General features: G+C 37.8%; 2 protein-coding genes, 2 non-coding genes and 1 pseudogene across 4 annotated transcripts; 2 read left to right on the top strand and 3 right to left on the bottom strand.

The window, feature by feature from the left end:
* The first annotated feature begins 672 nt into the window (after window positions 1-672).
* On the top strand, window positions 673-744 carry TRNAC-GCA. The gene has a single exon. It is a non-coding gene; the product is annotated as a tRNA-Cys (tRNA).
* A 618-nt stretch (window positions 745-1,362) lies between these two features.
* TRNAC-GCA lies at window positions 1,363-1,434 on the top strand. Its single transcript has one exon. It is a non-coding gene; the product is annotated as a tRNA-Cys (tRNA).
* Window positions 1,435-2,256: 822 nt separating this feature from the next.
* On the bottom strand, window positions 2,257-5,695 carry LOC109167202 (annotated as a pseudogene).
* Window positions 5,696-6,078: 383 nt separating this feature from the next.
* LOC109167200 (ankyrin repeat domain-containing protein 2B-like) lies at window positions 6,079-10,136 on the bottom strand. Its single transcript, XM_019316167.1, has 9 exons — window positions 9,933-10,136; window positions 9,556-9,586; window positions 8,767-8,912; window positions 8,246-8,458; window positions 8,010-8,158; window positions 7,741-7,903; window positions 7,427-7,519; window positions 6,536-6,675; window positions 6,079-6,447 (listed from the first exon to the last, which is right to left on the bottom strand). Exons 1-9 carry the CDS (start codon window positions 9,939-9,941, stop codon window positions 6,348-6,350), a joined length of 1,044 nt encoding a protein of 347 aa, XP_019171712.1. The 5' UTR covers window positions 9,942-10,136; the 3' UTR covers window positions 6,079-6,347.
* A 3,036-nt stretch (window positions 10,137-13,172) lies between these two features.
* Window positions 13,173-14,014, bottom strand: LOC109167201. The gene has a single exon (XM_019316168.1). The coding sequence runs from the start codon at window positions 13,853-13,855 to the stop codon at window positions 13,406-13,408; it is 450 nt and encodes a 149-aa protein (XP_019171713.1). The 5' UTR covers window positions 13,856-14,014; the 3' UTR covers window positions 13,173-13,405.
* Between the last annotated feature and the right edge of the window lie 9,868 nt (window positions 14,015-23,882).

Raw genomic sequence — 23,882 nt, 5'->3', positions numbered from 1 at the left:
CCATTTTTCCCCCCAATAAACCCGGTTGTCAGCGCTACCGGAGGACCCGGAAAATCCAAGTAATCCAAATCGGATTTCCCGACCCTGTTCCCTCTCGATCCACGCGCTACCCCGGCACGTGACACCTCGTCACTCCTCGTCATTGCGTACACCACACTAGACTTCTGGGTATGGTCCAATAAATGTCATCCTAAAATTAAATTTTCATTTGATAGAAAAACTTCTTTTAACATTTTTTTAGATATTTTTCTCTTAATAGTAACTTATTTTTTTAAAAGGTTTATAGCTTAGTGGTAGAGCAATTGACTATAGATCAATAAGTCACTAGTTCAAACTTGGTTGGGCCCTAATAATTTAAAATTTTGATATATTATATTGTATGTAAAGGCATAGTCAATTAGTAATTTGTTTTACAAAGAGTCAAAGGGTTCATAGCTCAGTGGTAGAGCAATTGACTGCAGATCAATAGGTCATCGGTTCAAATCTAGCCTCGTAATTTAAAATTTATTTATTTTACAAAAAGTTAAAGGTTTCATAGCTTAGTGTTAGAGCAATTGACTGCAGATAAATAGGTCATTGGTTTGACCCCGATTGGGCCCTAGTAATTTAAAATTTTGATCGATTGTGTGTAAAGGCATAGTCAATTAGTAAATTGTTTTACAAAAAGTCAAAGGGTTCATAGCTTAGTGGTAGAGCAATTGACTGCAGATCAATAGGTCACCAGTTCAAACCTGGTTGGGCCCTTTTTTAGTAATTTAAAATTTTGATAAATTCTCTGTAAAGATATATGATTTGATTTCTTATGATAGTCAATTAGTAATTTGTTTTATAAAAATTAAAGGAATAAGGGTCAAATAGGCCATCGAACTGCACACGATAAAACAATTAGGCCATTGAACTTAAAAAATCAACAATTAGGTCCCTAAACTAATCAATTTCAAACAATTCTTCCAATTTGAAGGTTTCCAACAGGTCAACAGGTCATCTCCCAAATTAATTATTTTTTTAAAATATAAATTTTAAAAATTAATTATTTTTAAATTAAATTTAAAAAAAAAAAAAAAAAAAAAAAAAAAAACTGGAATCCAGCCGGAAACGACCGTCTCCGGCTGGAACCAGTTTTTTTTTTTTTTTTTTTTTTTTTTTTTAAATTTAAATAATTAATTTTTAAAATTTAAATTTTAAAAAATAATTTATTTGGAAGGATGACATGTTGACCTGTTGGAAACCTTCTAATTGAAAGAATTGTTTGAAATTGATTAATTTAGGGACCCAATTGTTGGTTTTTTAAGTTCAGTGGCCTAATTGTTTTATTGTGTGCAGTTCGATGGCCTATTTGACCCTTATTCCAAAATTAAAAAAGGGTTCATAGCTTAGTGGTAGAGTAATTGACTGCAGATCAATAGGTCACCGGTTCAAATTTGGTTGGGCCCTTAGTATATTGAATTATTAAAAATAACGTAATAGGAGTATATTTTGGAAAGTTTTCCGGCAATTTTCATGGTCAAAATTCAAAAAAGCAATACAAAGTTGCAAACTCGCGGCACGCGCCGGTTCGATTTTTCTGGGAGGAAGGAATGGACGGTGAGGATTTGAGCATAAGATCTGAGATTGACGCAGTGTTCCACGTACAAGAAATGAATGCAGGTTGTACCTACACCACCAACCCCTCTATAAATTCACAGCCCATAGGGAGGGGGGGAGGGGGTCCCTTACAAAGAGACCAGACAAGAAAGCCAACGTTGATTTTGGTGAGGGGTGGGCCCCAAGAAAGCAATTATGATTTAATGATAAGAGGTGTCTTTCTCTCGCCAGACTTTTGACGACAGCTCAGTGACCCCCTCCATTTATTTCACCCAGACACACAATTTATTATTTTATTTTATTTCTCAAAAACCCACGCATCTCGAGGCCTGAGGAGACACATTTTGAATCTAACACAGTGAAAATGTACAAAATTTTCACTGTCAAAAAATGCATGGCTAGTTAGCTACTCCGTAATAGCTACCACCGTTTCATTAAAACGTCGTCGTAATTTTGTATAACACTGGAAATACATAGGAACTAACTGAGTGATAGATGAGAGGAAAAAGGAATACAGTAGACTAAACTCTAGAGACAAGTGAAATGGAAAATGCTACATGTACTCCTAGACACTTGTGTTGGGATCTACATGAAAAAATAATTTATCAGAATCCTCCACATCAAGAAGTAAAATTTAGGGAGTAAAATTAGGAAGTACATATACTAGAACTGAAGCGAAATACAAGGGGGAAAAGACCACTTTGCCTGACTTACATTGAAATAAAAAAAATTCAACACTTTTGGGACACAGCCAAGTCACCAACGTGATGAGTGGAAACGGATTTGGTCATTTCAAACCCAGTGCGAAGGATAATTTAGGGCGGGATTTGTTCTTGCCCAATAATTTCATCAATTTGGCACCTTCTTCCTCCGCAAAGACTCCTCTTTTTGTCTTTGTATCTCTTCTAATTCCCTGTAACATTCTTCCTCTCTCCTTTGCTGCTCCACAGCTTCCCTTCTCTCTGCTTCTTCTACCTTCCGCCTCTTCTCCTCCACCATCCTCTCCACCTCTTCTCTCTCTTTCTCAGCTTCTTCCTATATCAACAAATAACAATCCATACTGCACGAGCTTAGTTCAATGGTTCGGTAGTTAAAATTTAGCGAAATTAAATGAACTTGCCTTTTTTCGTCTTGACTCAATCAGATACGTTTCCTTCTCTTTTTCGAGCTGAGCAGAAACCACTGAGACGAGCTTCTTTCGACCTTCTTCTAGCCGCCTATCAATTTCTAGCTTAATGTCGCTAGAGTTCAACCTCTCTTCGACTTTCTTCCTAATTGTGTCTTCGACTCGCTTTGCACTTTCTTCTTCTACTAATTTTAATTCTGCCTCTTGTTGCCGCCTGTTACAAGGGAGTAAGAGATATTAAGCAAGGAATGGGCAGTTGATGTGATGAAGAATACACGTGAACAACAACTTTCGTCACCTACCTCCCCCCACCCCAACCAAAGCAAAATAAAATGAAGAATGAATAAAATTATATACAGGCTCTTGAAGTGATATTATTTGTATAGCTAAATGAATGACAAACTAATTAACCTCCACGATGACATATATACGCCCTAAATCTACAAGCTTATGCATTATGGCATACCTCTAATTGAATTCTGTCCAAACAAATGAGTATCAAAACTGGTGAACAGTAGATAAACCGTAAACGAGGCATCCAATTTGATCATCAAAAATAACATTTGAACTATAGCAGTAGGTAACTTAGCTTCCTCAAATAAGCCTGTAGTGGAGAAGAATGTCAAGTCACCTGTCGCAGTTTTGAAGCTAATCACAAAAACACTTCAAGCCTTAATTGCATTAAGATATGAATTACAATTCAAGCAGCAAATTCTACTGTTAAAATAAAGGGCCACATCTGTAATTATTCCAACTAAACTATATCAGAAGCTATGGCAAACAAGTCTAACCCAATGGCAGAAGGAATCCGAATATCAATGGGGAGATTGTCCAAAGTCTAAACAAAATTTTGACAATACAAGTCCCGATAAGCAGGACCTTGGCCAATATGTGACCTGTGACCAGACCATATTCCTCACATTTTGACAATACAAGTCCCGATAATTTCCTGGTTAGCTAATGAGCGTTCAGTTCTCATGTTTGTTAATCAAAGATTTCATACTCATAAAGTACCAACTATAATGTGCAAATATATTTCTCTGTTTATATTTTTAGAAGTAATTGAACTCCACTCACAATCACACTTACACAAATAATTCAACAAGGAAAAACATGTTCCAAGAATTTGCAGGCAATGAGAGACAGGACAACAATTAACACAATGTCTCCCTGAGACAGAAGCCATTTTTCTCTCTTCCTATTTCTCCATTCATTTTTTTAATGATACAGAGCGAGAACCTTCTATTTAATGGATAAATGGAAATTAAAGTTTATTTGGAATTGAAATTTCATGAAAAAGCAAAATAAGCTTAGCAGGTCACGACATTCAGAAAAAGTATCAGCAATAGCAAAAACTAACCCTAACTACCCTGTCATCCCAGCTAGCCAAAACAATTGATGAAAGAAGACAACCAGTATCATCAATATTAGCATTCTCTTATTAAGAAATACACAAACTCAATTCATTCACTCTGATTTGTATGCATGGATTATACACATATAGATGAAGGCCTTGACATTTAGCAAGCTACAAGAAAGCATCACTTCATTGAATCCAAATAATAAACCATCAAGTCCCAAAAACAAAGGGCACATTGATTCGAATAAAGGAAAAGAGATATGTGAAAAAAAAAGAATGAAGGATTAGATTAGGGGATGTAAACATATAGCTATACCTTCTTTTGTCCTTTTCAACTTCCTCTTTTGATCCAATACTTGAACATGAAGATTTACCAATAGGAGACAACGAGGTACTTCTACTTCTTTGCTTCATACGACGCCTTAATGTTTGGGAGCGGCTTCTGCCCCGCCCTGGAGAAGGAGAATGATTTTTGCGGTGTCTTGAGGACAATGAACGGCTTCTTCTCCTTCTGTACAGCAACATATTTTGCTTGAGCAACAACAGAAATATTGACACCAATGGACATGAGAATCAAGTGTCAGACAAATCCCATCATCCAGTGCAATCAGATATGAAAGCATGTACAGTTACCTCAATTGCCAAGAATTAACCTCGAGCTCCATTGTTTATCATAGACAACTGTTAAAGTCAACTGAAGGACACCTATAGGCACCCATCACTTGCTTCCTCCCCAATGACGGGAACCTTTCTTAATTTCTCTCATGAAAAAAAATGTCACTTATTACAGTTAGGTTCTTTTATTAGGCTAAACTGCTGAAACTCCAGTACTCCACTCACTGAATTCATTCATAACATAATAAATAGTAGTACGCAAATTCCAAATTCGCTGGTCCAAGCACTAATGTTTAATCACTGCAGGACCGAGTGTAGGGGAACAATACTTGAACAAAGCATGAGGCATTAACCATAAGAATGCAGAACAAGATCAGAAGACCAAAATGAGGGACTTGAAACTCTTAGAAACAGCAGCATGATACAACAAAAGCTCATCGGTGACAACAAATTCCTAGATAAACAAAAAATGTTTTCACGAAACATGCCAGTGTATGCGATCATACTAATACCACACCAACTTCTGAGAAAATAATCGGGTACCACCTGCTATAACAATAAGGGGATCGGCTCCTATCTCTCCGGCTATACCTATGTCTCGCCGGCGACGGAGACCGCGAATATCTCTTCCGATACGCCGGAGACCTCGATCGAGACCTTGATAAATCCCTATTCCTACCCATCGCTCCTTCCTTCACCTAAAAGAAAAATGATCATTGCGCGTCATCATGATCCAAAGCTACAAAATGTACGTCAATCAATTGAAACGACATGAATTATTATTTTCCCGGGAAAATAATACATACAGTTAATTAATGTAATAATGGAAATTACCTGCCACAGAGAGGATACGATGGATATGAACAGATGAAAAAACAAGGCGTTGGTTTTAAGGATAAGACTTCGGTAATCCAACGCTAAAACGGTTTGGTAAAAGCAAAGAGGGAGAAAGGGAACGTCTTCAATGGAGTGAAGGAAGCTAGAAATGGAAACTTTGGCCACATAACCAAGGTATTATTATGTAAATTGAGGACAATTTTGGATTATTTTTATGCAACCTTTTTTATAATATTTTGGAGACAATTACATTGCAACATAATAGTTTCTTTAGCGGTAACAAATAAGGGACATGATATTACGATTTTAGAAGACCCCCCATGAGTTGTTAGAACTCTTTTTAGCCAATGTTAGAGGAGTCAGGTTCAGAAGAGTTAGATAGACAAAAAAACAATTGTTTCTTTAACACGACTTAATCTGGTCTTACTATATTTAGAAGGAAAAATAATCATACACAGTAACAATGTAACACTTCAAACACGATTTCTAATTAACTGAACTCATCACAAATTAATCAAATAAATCAAACCGACTAATGCAAATTTGTGTGCATCTTATCTTGCATGTCGAGAACAGTTTATTGAAATGCAATAGCTGTCCATCCACCTAAAAAACCTAAGAGAAAAGGAAGGCAGTGATTGTGATTTTACAAATACAAACCATTCATTCGAATAAAAAAGGGTTACATGGATATAATTCTCAAAGAACCAGAATGTAATCATTCACCAACAATTTTCGAAAAAGGATTACATAAGCCCAACACACAATCACACCCTCTGACACCCAACAGACTCGAGCGTACGTAATTCATAGGTGCATTCCAGCTTATAGAAATGCATCCTTCTCAAGGAGCTTTAGGACATCGTTCTGGTTATTGAGTTTTGCAACCTCGATGGGTGTCTTGCCATCCATATTTTGGAGAGTGCTGCAGGAGGAAAACCAAGTAGAAATAATGAAAAAGAGAGATAGGATCATAGGAACCAAGAATGTTCATCAGGAGTAAAAGTACTTACACAGCAGCACCATTCTCCAGAAGAAGCGCAACACACTCCTTTCTTCCGTATCCAGCAGCATAGTGGAGTGCAGTATTCTTATTCTTGTCCAAAGCATCCACCTTAGCCCCAGACTCGAGAAGAATCTGAGCACACTTCACCTGAATGGAATCAAGAGCAACTGGTTAACTCCATTTTAATGAAGCTAACAAAAACAAACTGGCATAGAGTAAAATTTTGGATATTTATTGCACAATCACCATTTTTGGTATTTCCCTTCCAAACAACAAAGAGCCATCTCAAATTTGAAGGGTTAAGTATTTAGAACAAAATATTTCAAATAAATCAACTAAAAATATAATAGTGCTTAGTAAATTGTTATTGTATTCAGTGCTTGTTTGATACAACTGATGCCTGATGGCCTCTTTTTAAAAAGAGACTCGAAAAACCTCAATTTTGGGATCTTGAAAGGGAGGGTTTATAATGTATCTCACCTAAAAATCTCTTTTTCATATTTTACTGTTTGGCCCCCACTACTTTTTGGATCATACAAGCACCAATGTCAGATTGTCGAAACAAGCACTTGGCTAAGATGAAGAGATATAGATATTGATTTATTCAATCTTTGGGGCATTGATGTTAGTGGTGCCCAAAGTTGGAAAACTAACTGCGGGCACTATTTACCTGTGTTTTCTACTCTTTGATTTATAATTATTAAAAAAAATACAAGTAGGACCCACTTTTCATTAGAATTCGAGAATGGAAAATTTGAAAATTTTGTCCAAACTAAACAGGCCTTAAAATTTTGGTGAAATGTGCAAGTTGAATCCTCGCAAAACCATAGCACATGAAGCCCTTCAACTGGGTAAAAGATAGATATAATCTTAAAAATATAAATTTCAAGTCACTAACCTCCCCATACCCACAAGCAAAATGCAGTGCCGTCCTTCCCTCTGAATCTTCCTCATCTTTATCAGCACCAGCAGCGAGTGCATTCTTCAAGCCCTGAAAATATAACCAAAAATGATATTATGACTCTCAGAAATTGCATTTACATCTTAAGAATCCATATCATTTACCCCAGAAAGGTGAATATGGATTAAGTACTGAAATGTAAATTTAGCACAAAAAGGACCAAAAATGCAATAATGATACTTTTTATTGTTTACATACTTTTAGTGCATTCAGGATTTACACAATAATAAATATAACATTAAAAAACCCACCTCTTCATCACCAACACTGGCACAGTGATGAACAATTGATTCGTCTTCACTTGCTTCTTCTGCTTCATCTGTACCTGTTTCACCAGATGTGGCTGTCTCTCCTGCACCTGGGAAACCCATTGCTTCACCCAACTTCTTTAGAACATCTTTGTCATTCCAGTACCTGAAGAAAAAAACGACATAATATGTTAACTAAGAACAAATTCCTTTCTTATTCAAAAAAGGTAAATTTTTAAGCAAACTAAGAACAAATTGCTAGTATATGTCACCTCATCATTGCAGCTGGACCCCCTTGCTCAATCTCTTCCAGAATTGGTTTCAAAGATGGATCCTCTTTGATGCGTGCCATTCGTTCTTCAAGTTGGTCTTTCTGTGCAGGATTTGATAAACTCTCAAGCATGCTGGACATGGAAGGATCCTGGAAATGTCATAAAAATGTCAGCTCCTTCCACAATAACAAATTTATATTAACAGTATCCACTAAACTAGGAAAGTGGCCATAAACCTGCATCAGTGCGTTACCAAGCCGCTCAGCCATTGTCATAAACTGGGGATTTTGCATAACTTGTTGCATAGTGCCGTAGTATTGCTGAGGATCAAATTGAGGGATTCCATCATTACTAGCTGCACCTTGAAAGGTTTGTTGAAGTTGCTCTGCCATCTGAGTGAAAGAAGGATCTTTTGCTATCTGTTCAGCTAGTTCTTTAATGCTCGGGTCCTATATTTGAGGCACCATGAAGATAAGGAAAGAAATAACTATGTATGAAGGTTCAACAAAAATAACAACTAAGAAACTAGAATGAATGTTACAAATCTTTATTTTTGTATTAAAGAAACATACAAATTTCCTTTACTCACTAACAGAATTGTAATAGAAACCTAAATATCAATTCTGCAATGACAATTACATCAGAACAGTGACATTATGTGAAAGTAAGTAAACTGATTTTTTAGAGATTGGTCACTTAAAACTCAAATTAATAACTTGATATTTAAATCAATCCAAGTCAAGTGGCAAGTATTTACATTAAGGAGGCCAGTCATGGCTGAGAAATCAAAAGGGTTATGCATTCCAGGTCCAGCGGCAAGGGGTGCTCCTCCCTGTCCTGATTGTGTATCTAGAGAAGTAGATTCCAAAGGCTTTTTACTATCAGCTGCTCCAGATTTCTCATCTGAAAAAGAAAAAATCCTTTTTACAAGAAAAGGTCATAGTAATAAGCACTGGACCACTACACCAAGCCAGTTTTTCTCAACTTTCCTTGACCTAAAAGAATCATGAAAGATCAACAAGTCTTTAAAATAGCCAATATAGTTTGTTCATCTAAAGTTATACCAAAATTGAGTAACAAGACTCAGCAAACTGGATACCTTGCAGATGAAGTAAAGTGAATTTAAGAATCTCTTATGCATTAGTCTTAACTTTATTATTATTGTCTAACTTTATGGTTTTCCCCACTATTTATATCCTCACAGCCATCTTTTCCAGAAAATGCAAATAAACACGGATTCAGAGACTCAATTTATGGCTGCTTATATCTTAATACTTGAAAGTGCCACTTGTAGAAAACAGTTAATAATGTGTGCTCACTTGCACCAAAGAAGATAAGTTAAGAAACTAGTGATACAATGTTCAAGTGAATAACCAAAACAGCACATATGTATACACCTGAGCACAATGTCTAATGTCCATCTTATTATTTCAAACTCATATTGTAGCAAAACAATTATTACAAAACAACTCAATTCCTTCATGATACCAATGAAACTCCCGTGAATCCATCAACAATTTCATTTCACTACAGTAAAAGGAAGTACCTTGTTTTTGAGCCGGTAAATTTTTCTCCTCCTGAAATCAAATAAAACAGAACCAGATTAACGAAATAGAAGCCGAACGCAAAATCGAAATCTCACTTAAATCAGCAGGAGAAGAAGATCAAAAACTTGATTTTTGCTTTTCTAAATAAATCCTCGAAAACAACTACTAAGCGGAACTAAAGCGAGCTTATAATCGTTACTAATATTAACAAATTAAACAACTCACTTCAATTCAGGTCACAGTCCAATCAAATCAAATAAACTAACTGGAGTGGAGCAAATTGATGCTTCAATAACAATAATATGCACCAAAAATGATGAGATTTGAAGGTAAACTGAAGTTTCGATGAACATGAATTGTTAGATTTAGCAATTACCTGAGACATGGCTAGAGCGAGCAGGGAAAGTGAGAGAGAGTCTTCTTCGACTACGCCACGAATCAGAAAAAAAAAAAAAAGGGTTTTTGAGGGAGTGAGAGAAATTGTGACGGACGATTTCTCTAGGAATTGGAGTTAAGCAAGCGGGCCCCCACCAATCCTCATCCCGCTGTAAACGAATGGCGCCGATAAGATTCTCGCTGATCCTTTACCCAGATGCTGATTGTTTCCTACTTATTTTGGGCCTAATAATTGTCGGCCCATTAACAAAATTTTGGCCCTTTATGAGTGTTCTTTCCAGGGGGCAGTGAGAAAACGCAGTCGTTATATTATAGACCGCGGTGCATGTGCACCGCGGTAAAAAACGACGCCGTTTCTTTAAGTAAAGAAACGGCCCGCCATTAGAGTTAACGGAGTCCGCTTGTTTGGTGTATTAAACACCAACTGACACTACAGTATATCCAAACCGACACTGCAGTTATATCAAAATGATACTGTAGTTATAGTGAAATGAAACTGCAGTATATATAAACTGAAACTGAATAACATTTCACATATTTGAATGTATATTGTACAATGAAGCTGTAATTATATCAAAATGATCATGTAGTTGTGTTTTAATGAAACTATAGTGTATATAAAATAAAATTAAATAACATTTTCACATATTTGAGTCTATAAATATCGAATGAAACTATAGTTATATCGAAATGAAACTGTAGTTGTGTTCAACTGAAACTGCAGTGTATACAAAATGACACTAAATAACAGAGGTACTTTTTGCAAAAGGGTGCGAAACGGCGGAAACAAACACCGTTTATTTTCATTTAAAAAAAAGACGCGCGGTGCATAATCGATTATGCACCGCGGTGCATAATATAATTTGCCGAGAAAACGTTGTTGGATTCTAATCTTTGTCCAATGAGAATTGGTTATATAATATGATGAGTGTTTGAGCTGTAATTCATGGCTCACAAATCATGTCGAACGTAGAGTTGAGACTTGAGATTTAACACTTCCTTCTATTTTTTATACAAAGGAAAACAAATAAATGTATATGTTAAAAAACAAAACTACCATTTTATGACAAATTTCTCACTTCAATTGGTAATATGCTTGAAGCATGCAAGCGAGAGATTAATAGATTTTTGAAAATTCGATCAAGTAGTTCATGTGTTTATTATATATACAAAACAGAATGCCAAACACCTTGTGTTCAAATAACATGTAGTGACTTCTTCCATGTAGAAGGTTATGAGATCGAGCCTTGGTGGAGGCGTTGTTGACTCTGTACTTCATTAAGTTGAGATACTATAATCTAATAGAGTCAGTAGCATTCAAAAAAATATACAAAACAGAACTACCAATTTAATGACAAATTTCTCACTTCAACATGCAGATCAGGGTTTGTAGGTCGTTGAGATCACACCACTCTCAGCTAGGGATGTCAAATGGGCCAACCCGTTGGGTTTTGGACTAGCCCTACAGGGTTGGTGGACTTGTTGGCTTGGGCTAAAATGGTTTTTTATTTTTTCTTTTTGAGTTGGGTTGGCCCTAACCCTAAACAACGGGTTGTTGGTTAATCCAACGGGCTAAATCACTAAACAAATTTTTTTATATATATAAACACACACTGTACTGTACACACACACACTATATATATATATATATATATATATATATATATATATATATATATATATATATATACTACACACAGTGTGTGTGTTTATATATATATATAGTGTGTTTATATATACTACACACGCAGTGTGTGTGTACTGTGTGTGTAGTGTATATATATATATATATATATATATATATATACACACACACACACACACTACACACGCACTATATATATATACACACACACACACACACTTATATATATATATATATATATATATATATATATATATATATATATAGTGTGTGTGTGTAGTATATATATTGTGTGTACAGTGTGTGTGTGGTATATATATTGTGTGTACAGTGTGTATATATATATAGTGTGTGTGTAGTATATATATTGTGTGTACAGTGTACAGTGTGTGTGTGTGTGTATGTATATATATATAGTGTGTGTGGGGTATATATATTGTGTGTACAGTGTGTATATATATAGTGTGTGTGTGTAGTATATATATTGTGTGTACAGTGTACAGTGTGTGTGTGTATATATATATATATATATATATATATATATATATATATATATATATATATATAGTGTGTGTGTGAGTGATTACAGTTTGTGTGTAGTGTACATATAACGTGTGTAGTGTATAAAAGTATATTATTTCATATATACTATCAAATAATGTACCTTCAATATACAAATAATGTACAATTAATATATTAAAAATGTACCTTATATTCATGGTCTACATAAGTTGTATAGACTATGGTCCATCCAATAATCATTGAATATTACACGGGCCAGCTCAACAATCCATGAGTTGGCCCAACTCAATCCAATAAACCCAATAGGGCCAACCCAATGAGCTTACTTTCTTATTGGATTGATCTTTTTGGATTTTAGCCCTGCAATTTTTAGGGCTTAATGCGCCAGCCCATTGGTTCAGGGCTAAATTGACATCCCTACTCTCAGCTCCCTCTACCAAGTGAATTAAGAATAAAACAGAACTACCAATTTAATGACAAATTTCTCACTTCAACATGCAGATCAGGGTTTGTAGGTCGTTGAGATCACACCACTCTCAGCTCCCTCTACCAAGTGAATTAAGAATAATAGTGCTCATCCAAATGGAACATGTTGCTTAGCTTATCAGTTATGATGGTCATTATCTATTTTGGGTTCAAAATGGATGGACAAGTGAGTTATTGTGAGTATAGTATTATTCTCGTACTTAAATAATCACGAGTTCCATTTTTGACAATACACTCCCATCAATAAATAAATAAATAATTTTGAGCCACTAAAAAACCTACCAAATATAATGTTGATTGATGTATTATCTTGTTATAGTTGATCTAAAACAACTACTCTTCTTGTATTGGCTAATGTGAAAGCTTTGGTAAAATATTTGGTACATCTCACCAAATTTTGGTAAAATGTTTAGTCCATCTAACAAGTCCTAATTAATTAATTTCTTATTCATAGTATCATGTCTTGTGCTTCAGTCTTTGGTTAGCTTTTGTATGTGATGACATTGTGTCTATACAATGTATTCAGATAAGTGTATGGTACGATGATTATGAACAGTACTAAGATGCTTTTATCCCACAGAATTTGCTCTTGAACTTGACATAACTATGAAATTCCCAGAATCATACGTAGTACATACATCTTGATTGAAATTTCTTGCTGTTTATTGTTTTCAGATCCATTCAGTGAATTGAAAGCCCAAAAATCAGGCATAAACGACGACATCAATAATAAAATTTCCAATTTTGACTTTTACGACACCCAATTTCTCCATTATTGTTCACAGGAAAAAAATTGATCTTCAAGAAGGATGGACCTTTTTGGAGTGAGAAGAGATGGCTCTCACGGCAGATCTCATGGAAGCGCCGGCAGAATTGACGGCGGCTTCAATATACTTCTTGGCGGCGACGGTGGCCGCCCGCTCCATGGACTTCCCGATGCTCCTCGCCCTCTCGGCGACGCCGACCAGGCTGTCGTACTCCGCCGCCGCCATCCGATCCATCTCCTCCTCGAAGCGGCGGAACTCCTCCATGGCGCTCTCCATCACGGAGTCCAGATGCTCCTCCGTTTCCTCCATGTACGCCTCCGCTTCCTGGACCTCCTTCTCCTGCTCGAGCTCCATGGCGGCCCAGGCCTTGTAGGCCTCGAGCTCGAAGAGCTTCATCACGTCTTCAATGGCGTATGGATCGAAGCTCTTGTCGTGGAGGGCTTGGTCGGAGAGGATTGTGAACTGAGAAATCAGAGCTTCCATTTTTGCTCCTCCCTGCGGGTTTTCTTAGCTTGTGCGGTGCAGATTGCGGATGATTAGTGGGTAGTGGGTTGAGAAATGAGAATCGTATAAAGAGTGGTCTTTTTATATTATTCAATAATTTAATACTCTATAATAATAATTAGTATATGGCAGACAATTTCATGAATTCATCTTCATGCGATTTAGCTTTAATGATTTCAGTAACGGTCAAATTTTATATGACAAATGATGCAAAAGTAAGTTTTGCGTTAAATTAACTTAATATTTCTTTGCCAACTACCATGTAGTGGGATGACATCTCGATTAACCATTCAAATGGATGGTTATAGATTCAAACCCCAATAGTGGGATTATATTGTAAAAAAATCATGAATATTTAAAAAAAAAATTAATATTTCTTTAGTTAAATTACAATATTTTTTATGCACGTATGAAAAGTATTTTTTATTATATTTGAATTAAAAAGTGTTATACAACAATTTCATTTTATATAAGACATATTCATGGTATACAAGGGGCATTAGTTGGATTAGTACGTATTCGTGGATTTACTTAACCTGAGTACTGAAATTTGTATTTAAGATATCATAAATACAAATTTTAGTGAGTTGAATAATACATAGTAGCTATGTACGTATAGTTAGCAAATATTATTAACCAAAGTTCATAGTGTAATTTGATTTAAGTGTGTGGGTCATGATATACTAAATAGTATATTGAAGGTTGCAAAAACCGTGTCTGTGGCCGCTTAGATTTTTACCGTAATCGGTGTTCTAGGTGTCCTAGGCGCCGACCGGGTTGCGGCGGACTAGACAACTTATTAGGTATTATTTTGATTTTTTTTTTAAATAGGTTATTTCTCTCAAAACAGTGTCGTTTTGAACGAAATAACCCTAACTCGTTCAAATCGGTCACAAACTATATATATATATATATATATATATATATATATATATATATATATATAAATCGGAATCAACTACTCTAATATTGATACTATATATGTGAATTCTAACTTTGTAGACTTGTGTATTTATTCTTTAAATCTGTATATAATTTACAAATTACAATTTTTTTGTTTTTTCATTTGGTCCTACACATCCCAAAATTAGTGAATTCTATTGGGTAATATGGTTGAAAATTCCCAAAAAATAATAATCCTACGGAAAGATTAATATTATATGGGAAAACGGAAAGAATTGGGAAGGAAAAGGTTGAGTGTTTGGGTATAGGTTTAGCACGAGTTCGAACACAAGGTTCTTTTCCTTAAAACCTTATTTGCTACCTCCCACAAGTGCTAGGAGCGTTGTAGCCTAGGTTTCCCAGGATAAAACGTGCTACGATTCCTTGTTTAAGCACCTAAACAAGGAACCCGGCAAACAAAGCAAAGCTTAGAACACTGGTTGGCTAAAAGAAGAGAGTAGAAGCAGAGTTTTGAGATGAAAAGCTACTGGAATTCCTTTGTTTCTCACTGTGTGTAAAATGCTACTGCTCTACCTCTCTTTATATAGGGATGTTGGAAGGGATAGCATTCAACATGGCCTTTAATTGGTATTAAACCAATTGTATAACACCTGTAACGGTCACCCACTAAGTAGGATTAAACTCAGATTTAAAATTAGAATTAAAACAGTATTAATTCCGTAACAGATGAGTTTAATCTGTACAACAGGCTGAACTTTCGGGTTTCAGACCGTTGGGGTGCAGGTTCACACGAGAGCACACGAGAGTAGAGTACATCTCTCGTGCTCACTGTGGTGCAACCCGAGAGTGCACCACTCTCGTGGTCACAGATGCATGAGAGTTGTGCTCTCGGTGCACCACAACCTCTCTTGCTCCTCTGTAGCACGAGAGTAGGTGCTCTCGGTTCGGTTCCGGCCGAACCAAGTGACTATACCAGTTGGAAAATGATACCGTAGCCCGTAAGGCCAACCCATTTCCGGAAGACATTCGTGCCCGCAGGTGCCGGCGCACGCAAGCTCGGGCTTGATTTCAAGCCTTTTTGATGTCCTCTAGTTGGATTTTGATTTGCACCCCCCCCCCCCCCCCCCCCGCACGAGAGAGCCTCTATGCTATACAATTCTACAAGCTTGAAAAGAGCTCATGTATATAAGGGAGGCAAATCTTGTTTCCAAACCAATGTGGGACAAAGTCCTACATTTTCCCTTCATTTCCCAACTTAAATGGGTCTACTTTGAGAATCAATATCTCATTCACCCATTATCCGTTTTGAGCGTACAATATATCAATCTCTTCGTCTTACTACGAAGAATCCGAATCCACTTTGACCCGACCCAAATCGGAAGTGGACCCCACTGATAATTGTACCACAAAATAGCCACTTAATATGTCATTTTATGCCATTTTAAGCTAATTTTTCCAACAATCCCCCACATGAATGAAAATTGATTTTCGGGGGTAGTTTTAAAACGGAAACAACTGTGTTCAACGGTCGATCCCTGCATAGGATAGGTAGGGTCACACCCTTTGAACCTTCCCTCGTGAAGATACATTTACTCTACTGACTGTACGGTAGAACGTGATGTCTTTGAACCGACTGCCGTTTGTGTAGACGATGACATATCTCACACAGGAACCTCCCAACCATGCTTTGTTCTCATGATTGTGCCCATTTTGGTCGTGGGTTACCATTCCTGGTTCTGCAAGAGTTTGTGAAGAATTGTGCCCGTCAATTCTCCTTTGAAGCGACCCTCACTTCTCTCTCACATAGGTGATTCTTTCCCGAGTATCCCGCATACTCACATATGTCAACCGACATTCGAATCACTAAAGCATTTAACATGCTAACCTTGTGTGGGAGCCACTGTTTCTAACGAGGAGTGGTAGGGAATCCGAGACCCCCACAGTGACACGCTCCGTTCCATAATTTAGTTGTCCCATTGAACCTAGGTGCCAGCTAGGTTGGGTGTCCACTATAGAACTTTATACCAAGGGCTTTAGACCCATTCCTCGTCTCAACTTCTCCACAGCTACTCTACATAACCCTTTGGTTAGCGGATCCGCTATATTGTCTTCTGACTTTACGTAGTCAATCGAGACAACACCAGTTGTGAGAAGTTGTCTAATGGTATTATGTCTACGACGCACATGTCTAGACTTACCATTATACATATGATTTTGTACTCGTCCAATTGCAGCTTGACTATCGCAATGCACACACATTGGAGGTACAGGTCTTTCCCAATTAGGAATATCCTCTAAAAAATGGCGTAGCCATTCAGCCTCTTCACAACATTTGTCCAAGGCTATCAGCTCAGATTCCATCGTGGATCTAGCTATCACGGTCTGTTTAGAGGATTTCCATGCAACGGCTGCACCGGCTAGTGTAAACACGTAGCCACTTGTGGACTTGGAGTCCTTAATATCGGATATCCAGCTAGCGTCGCTATACCCTTCAAGTACAGCAGGATATCTCCCATAGTGCAGTCCAATGTCTCGAGTATACCTTAAGTATCTCAGAACCTTCACTATTGCCGTCCAGTGCATGGCACCGGGGTTACTCATATATCTACTGAGTTTACTAACCGCAAAGGCAATATCCGGCCTAGTACAGCTCATTAGATACATCAAACTACCAATAACCCGAGCATATTCTACTTGAGAAATACACTCTCCGTGGTTCTTGGTTAGATGAACGCTTCGATCTAATGGCGTCCTAGTCCCTTGATGATTATCCTTGTTAAATTTTTCAAGGATTTTATCAATATAATGTGATTGGCTTAACACCAGACCATCAGGTCTTCTAATGATTCTAATCCCGAGGATTAAATCAGCCCAACCCATATCCTTCATGTCAAATCTCGCATTTAACATGTTTTTGGTAGACTTGATCATTCGATCGTTACTACCAACGATGAGCATGTCATCTACGTATAAACAAAGAATGACATAACCGTCTATCGTTTCCTTAACGTAGACACATTTGTCACTTTCGTTTATTTTAAACCCATTAGTTAACATCGCATGGTCAAACTTCTCGTGCCATTGCTTAGGCGCTTGTTTTAAACCATATAGCGATTTAACCAACTTACACACTTTCCTTTCTTGGCCCGGAACCACGAACCCTTCGGGTTGTTCCATATAGATTTCCTCATCTAGTTCGCCATTTAGGAAAGCGGTTTTAACGTCCATTTGATGAACTTCCAAATTCCACAGCGCGGCTATAGCAAGTATCATTCTAATGGAGTTTATTCTCGTCACGGGAGAATACGTGTCGAAGTAATCAAGGCCCTCGTGTTGCCTGTAACCCTTGATTACAAGCCTCGCCTTATACTTCTCGATGGAACCATCGGGTTTCATCTTCCTTTTAAAGACCCACTTGGATCCTAAGGGTTTACTACCCGGAGGAAGATCAACAAGTTCCCAAGTGTGATTCTGTAAAATAGAATCCACTTCACTTTTAATAGCCTCTTTCCACATTGGTCCTTCTGTAGAAGTCACGGCTTCTCCATACGTTCGAGGCTCGTTTTCTATCAAATAAGATAGAAAATCGGGTTCATTTTCTAATAAACAAGTTAGAGTACTCGAATCGTACTCCAACAAGTAAGTTAGAAAATCAGGACCAAATGATTTTCCAACTCTCGCCCGCTTACTGCGTCTTGGCTCGAGCTCGGGTTCTCTCTCGGATTCCCCACTATCATTATCCATAGCTTCGTCAAACATTCGTTTTGACGAACTCGGTCCCTCATTGGACCTACAAGGAAATACATTTTCAAAGAAAGATGCATTCCTTGATTCTATTATCGTGTTCTCGTGTACGTCCGGATTATGGGACTCGTGTACTAAGAACCGATAAGCACTACTATTATGTGCATAGCCAATAAAGATACAGTCCACCGTTTTAGGACCTATCTTTACTTTCTTAGGTGTTGGCACCAAAACTTTGGCAAGACACCCCACACTTTCAGGTACTGGTAGGAAGGTTTCCTACCATTCCACAGCTCATAAGGAGTCTTATCGAGCTTCTTGTGGGATACCTTATTCAAAAGGTAATTACTTGTCAAAATAGTCTCACCCCATGCGTCTTGAGGTAGGCCCGAACTTATAAGCATCGCATTCATCATATCTTTCAATGTACGATTCTTTCGCTCGGCAACACCGTTCGATTGAGGTGAGTAAGGTGCAGTACACTCGTGTATTATACCTACACTCGCACAGAAGTCACCAATAGGTGCTTCGTACTCACCACCTCGATCGCTTCTAACTTTCTTAATCTTACGATTAAGTTGGTTTTCAACTTCATTCTTATAAAGAATGAATTTTTCCAAGGCTTCGTCTTTGCTTTTAAGCAAATACACATAGCAATAACGTGTGCTATCGTCGATAAACGTGATAAAATATTTATTACCACCTCTCGTTTGTATCGATCTAAAATCGCACAAATCACTATGGATTAATTCTAGTGGTTCAGTTTCCCTTTCAACCGATTTGAAAGGTACTTTCGTTAATTTTGCCTCAACACAAATTTCACATTTGTTATTTGTGTTAATTTGAAAATTAGGAATATGGTCCATGTTAATTAATCTACGTATAGAATTATCATTAACGTGACCTAGTCTACCATGCCACAAATTGGAAGACTCAAGCAAGTAAACGGAATTAACTTTGTTCTTATTCATGATAATAGGCATTACATTGAGCTTAAAAAGCCCATCAGTTACATAACCTTTGCCTACAAACATTCCTAACTTAGACAAAACAACCTTGTCTGACTCGAACACCATGCGAAAGCCATGCTTGTTCAACAGTGAGCCAGACACCAGATTCTTCCTCAGCTCTGGAACATACAGCACGTTGTTCAACGTCAGTTCCTTCCCGGAAGTCATCTTCAGAACCACCTTGCCCATGCCTTCCACAGCAGACTGAGCAGAGTTTCCCATCCAAACCTTCTCGCCCTCAACGGTCTCAAAGGTGTTGAACATTTCTCGGTTGCAACACAAGTGCCTTGTTGCACCAGTGTCGATGAACCACTCTCGTGGGTTAGAGTCCACGAGGTTCACCTCGGTCACCATAGCCGAAAGGCTAATCTCGACCTCCTTCTGATTGCTTTCCTCAACCATGTTGGCTTCAGAACTCTTGTTCTTCTTCTTTGGAACTTTGCACTCAGAGGACTTGTGGCCAGTCTTGCCACAATTGAAGCATTTTCCATGAAATTTCTTCTTGGTAATGCCTCCTTTCGGACCTAGCTTTTACTTGTCCTTCTTGTTCTTCTTGGAGTTTTTAGCATGCTCCACAACATTGGCTTTAGCACCAATAGTGACAGAATTTCTTCCATCATTCGTCCTGTTCCCCTCCTCAATTCGGAGTCGCTGGATCAGGTCCTCCAGGTTCATTTCCTTTCGCTTATGCTTAAGGTAATTCTTGAAGTCCTTCCACCCTGGAGGCAGCAAGTGGATAACAGATCCCACTAGGAAGGCTTCACTCAACGTCATGCCTTCGTCACGGATTTCATCAAAGATTAGTTGTAAATCTTCAACCTGACTTAGCACGGTTTTGGAATCAACCATTTTGAAGTCAAGGAATCGGCCAACCACAAATTTCTTTGCGCCGGCATCCTCACTTCGGTATTTATGATCCAAGGCTTCCCACAGCGCTTTCGCTGTGCCAATCTTGCGATATACATCGTATAACGCATCACATAATCCATTCAGGATGTAGTTTCGGCATAGGAAGTCCGAATCCTTCCAATAGCCAACTGCCATCACGGATTGGGCATCTTGTTCCCTTAATTCGGGAACCGTCTCGGTCAAGAATCTCGCCAAGCCGAGAGTTGCCAGGTAGAACAGCATCTTTTGTTGCCACCTCTTGAAGTTCGATCCACTACCAGTGAACTTCTCCGGTCTTTCGGCCGAACCACTCGGTACCGTAGGTACCCGAGTCATGGGAATATATCCCTCGGTGCTCCCACCATCTTGTGAACCAACGTTCACTGGTGTAGCTTGGGAATTAGCAACATTATTGCCATTCCCACCACTGTTGTTCTCAACAACATTCTCCTCCCCGAGAGCTGGCAAAACTGGATTCTCCATTTCTTCTAGGAAATTAGAGATAAACAACCAACGGGAAACGGATATAAGGTTTTAAGAGTGTTGGGTAATATGGTTGAAAATTCCCAAAAAATAATAATCCTATAGAAAGATTAATATTATATGGGAAAACAGAAAGAATTGGGAAGGAAAAGGTTGAGTGTTTGGGTATAGGTTTAGCACGAGTTCGAACACAAGGTTCTTTTCCTTAAAACCTTATTTGCTACCTCCCACAAGTGCTAGGAGCGTTGTAGCCTAGGTTTCCCAGGATAAAACGTGCTACGATTCCTTGTTTAAGCACCTAAACAAGGAACCCGGCAAACAAAGCAAAGCTTAGAACACTGGTTGGCTAAAAGAAGAGAGTAGAAGCAGAGTTTTGAGATGAAAAGCTACTGGAATTCCTTTGTTTCTCACTGTGTGTAAAATGCTACTGCTCTACCTCTCTTTATGTAGGGATGTTGGAAGGGATAGCATTCAACATGGCCTTTAATTGGTATTAAACCAATTGTATAACACCTGTAACGGTCACCCACTAAGTAGGATTAAACTCAGATTTAAAATTGGAATTAAAACAGTATTAATTCCGTAACAGATGAGTTTAATCTGTACAACAGGCTGAACGAGAGCACACGGACCAGCAACACGAGAGTAGAGTACATCTCTCGTGCACTCTCGAAGTGGGAAAATGATACCGAAGTTAGGCATAACTTAGTCTGGTCCGTAAGGCCAGCCCATTTCCGGATGACATTCGTGCCCGCAGGTGCCGGCGCTTGATTTCAAGCCTTTTTTATGTCCTCTAGTTGGACTTTGATTTGCACACCCCCCCCCCCCCCCCGCCCCGCGCGAGAGAGCCTCTATGCTATACAATTCTACAAGCTTGAAAAGAGCTCATGTATATAAGGGGGGCAAATCTTGTTTCCAAACCAATGTGGGACAAAGTCCTACATTTTCCCTTCATTTCCCAATTTAAATGGGTCTACTTTGAGAATCAATATCTCATTCACTCATTATCGGTTTTGAGCGTACAATATATCAATCTCTTCGTCTTACTACGAAGAATCCGAATCCACTTTGACCCGACCCAAATCAGAAGTGGATCTCACTGATAATTGTACCACAAAATAGCCACTTAATATGCCATTTTAAGCTAATTTTTCCAACAAATTCTTTTTTACTTCTTGTGACTACGCCTCTAGCATCTTTCTCCAACAATATAATTCTTCCAATTTCTTTAAAAAAAAAAAATAGTTCCTTCAATATACCAAACAATATAATTAATAATCCTGTTAATTTTTTTTTTTTTTGAATGCTACTAGCTCTATTACATTGTAGTATCTGTTCATAATAATCCTGTTAATTTATTTTTCATAAAATTTTAATTTAATTCCTCATCAAATATTTTTTTGTAAACCAAACCAGCCGTAATAGAACAGACATGGCACCTTATAGCTAGGCCGGTGTCCAGGACGATTGTGTCATATGTGGTAATCGCTGATGTAGTGGTGAACAAAAATATGGGTCGGTTGCATAATGCATAATTGAGGGTGGGCAATGTGCATCTTATCCTTTTTCAATTCATAGTTGGAGATATGAAAGTTGGGGGGGGGGGGGGGGGGGGGGGTGGGAGTGGGCCAACAGCGACGCATTTTGTCAAAACGCCATCCAATTCATGCAATCTTGTCACCGGAAGAAAGGTAAATTACCACCACGTTCAAGCTATGAATTTGGCCAACACTTTTTTATTGTTTTTGTTTTTGGAAGAATGATTATAGTTTAAAGTGAGATGAGAAATCTAGTGATTTTTAAACATATATTATGAGGACTTGTGACACTATAGTTTAAAGTACATAAGTCCTCATAATCTATGTTTAAAAGTTCCTTAGGAGGTAAATTGTAAATTTCCAAGCAACATCTCTATGGTTTTATCGGAACCGGGTACATAAATATAGAACGGAATAGAGAAATATCAATCTTATTATCGGGACTTGAGGCTCAATAAAATATATATAAAAGTCAAGGGAACCGGCCTAATTAAGAATGACGACTATAACAACTAAACAAATTAAGTGACTAGTAAATGAACAAATAAAAACTAAATAATTTACCAACGAGTCGATCCCAAGTATGACATCAAGAGGGAGGAAACCATACCACTTGACCAAAGGAAAGGTTGTGTCCATAAGGTATCCCCTATACGGACCAGATACCCTAGCTCATCATGATCCACCCACGTGTATACCATCTCAAATATGTCAATCGCAGTCAAACATGTGTAAACGCGTCTCACGTAGTCTCTGTTTGTCAATTGTAACCACCAAACGCCACGCGACGACCTGCCTGAGCCTCTGCCCATGAGGGACACGACGACCAGGACATCATAAACAATTAATTTTATCAAATATCTTTCTATAAATTGATAAAACAATCCACTACTGGTCAAAACCTCTAACTACTAACCGCTAGGGGTGGGCGTAATTCGGATTATCCGAACCAACACCCGAAGCCCGAACCGAATTTTAAAATTTGGGTGAACCCAAATAGTTATCGGTTCGGATATTTTAAATTTTGGTATATCCGAATATAAATTCGGTTGGGATATCGGGTGTTAAAAATTTATCCACATCCGACCCGAAACCCGAACTAACCGAAATTTTATTATAAATATAATAATATAATTTATATATTTAGTTTTAAGAGTTAATACCCAAAATAGTCCCTCGACTATGTCGTAATTACCAATTTGGTCATCGACTATCATTCTTACCCAATTAAGTCCTCAACTATACAATTTTTACCCAATTTAGTCCTTTGTCAATTTGACTGTTTGTTGACTGTCAAAAGTGGGAATAAAGTTGTAATTTTACAAGTTTTCTCCTTCCTCCTCATTTAGCAGCACCCAAATCATGTAGCAATAAGCTTCGGTTGGGTTCTAAACCTGTCAGTATCGAAGTAGTGGTTATGCATCGGATAGCCCATGAATT

The sequence above is a fragment of the Ipomoea nil genome, unplaced genomic scaffold, assembly GCF_001879475.1.
Source record: "Ipomoea nil cultivar Tokyo-kokei standard unplaced genomic scaffold, Asagao_1.1 scaffold3147, whole genome shotgun sequence".
NCBI classification, from domain to species: domain Eukaryota; kingdom Viridiplantae; phylum Streptophyta; class Magnoliopsida; order Solanales; family Convolvulaceae; genus Ipomoea; species Ipomoea nil.
Note: the sequence above shows the minus strand (reverse complement) of the source record. Positions and strands in the feature narration are given on the sequence as shown.

What these genes read in the sequence shown, in the direction of transcription:
- LOC109167200 (XM_019316167.1), bottom strand. An exon ending in CCAGTGTTGGTGATGAAGAG is followed by an intron (nt 7,520 to 7,740) that starts GTGGGTTTTTTA and finishes TTATATTTTCAG; the next exon opens with GGCTTGAAGAATGCACTCGC. An exon ending in CTGGAGAATGGTGCTGCTGT is followed by an intron (nt 6,448 to 6,535) that starts GTAAGTACTTTT and finishes TTCCTCCTGCAG; the next exon opens with CACTCTCCAAAATATGGATG.
- LOC109167201 (XM_019316168.1), bottom strand. Translation starts at nt 13,855, where the DNA reads ATGGAAGCTCTGATTTCTCAGTTCACAATCCTCTCCGACCAAGCCCTC.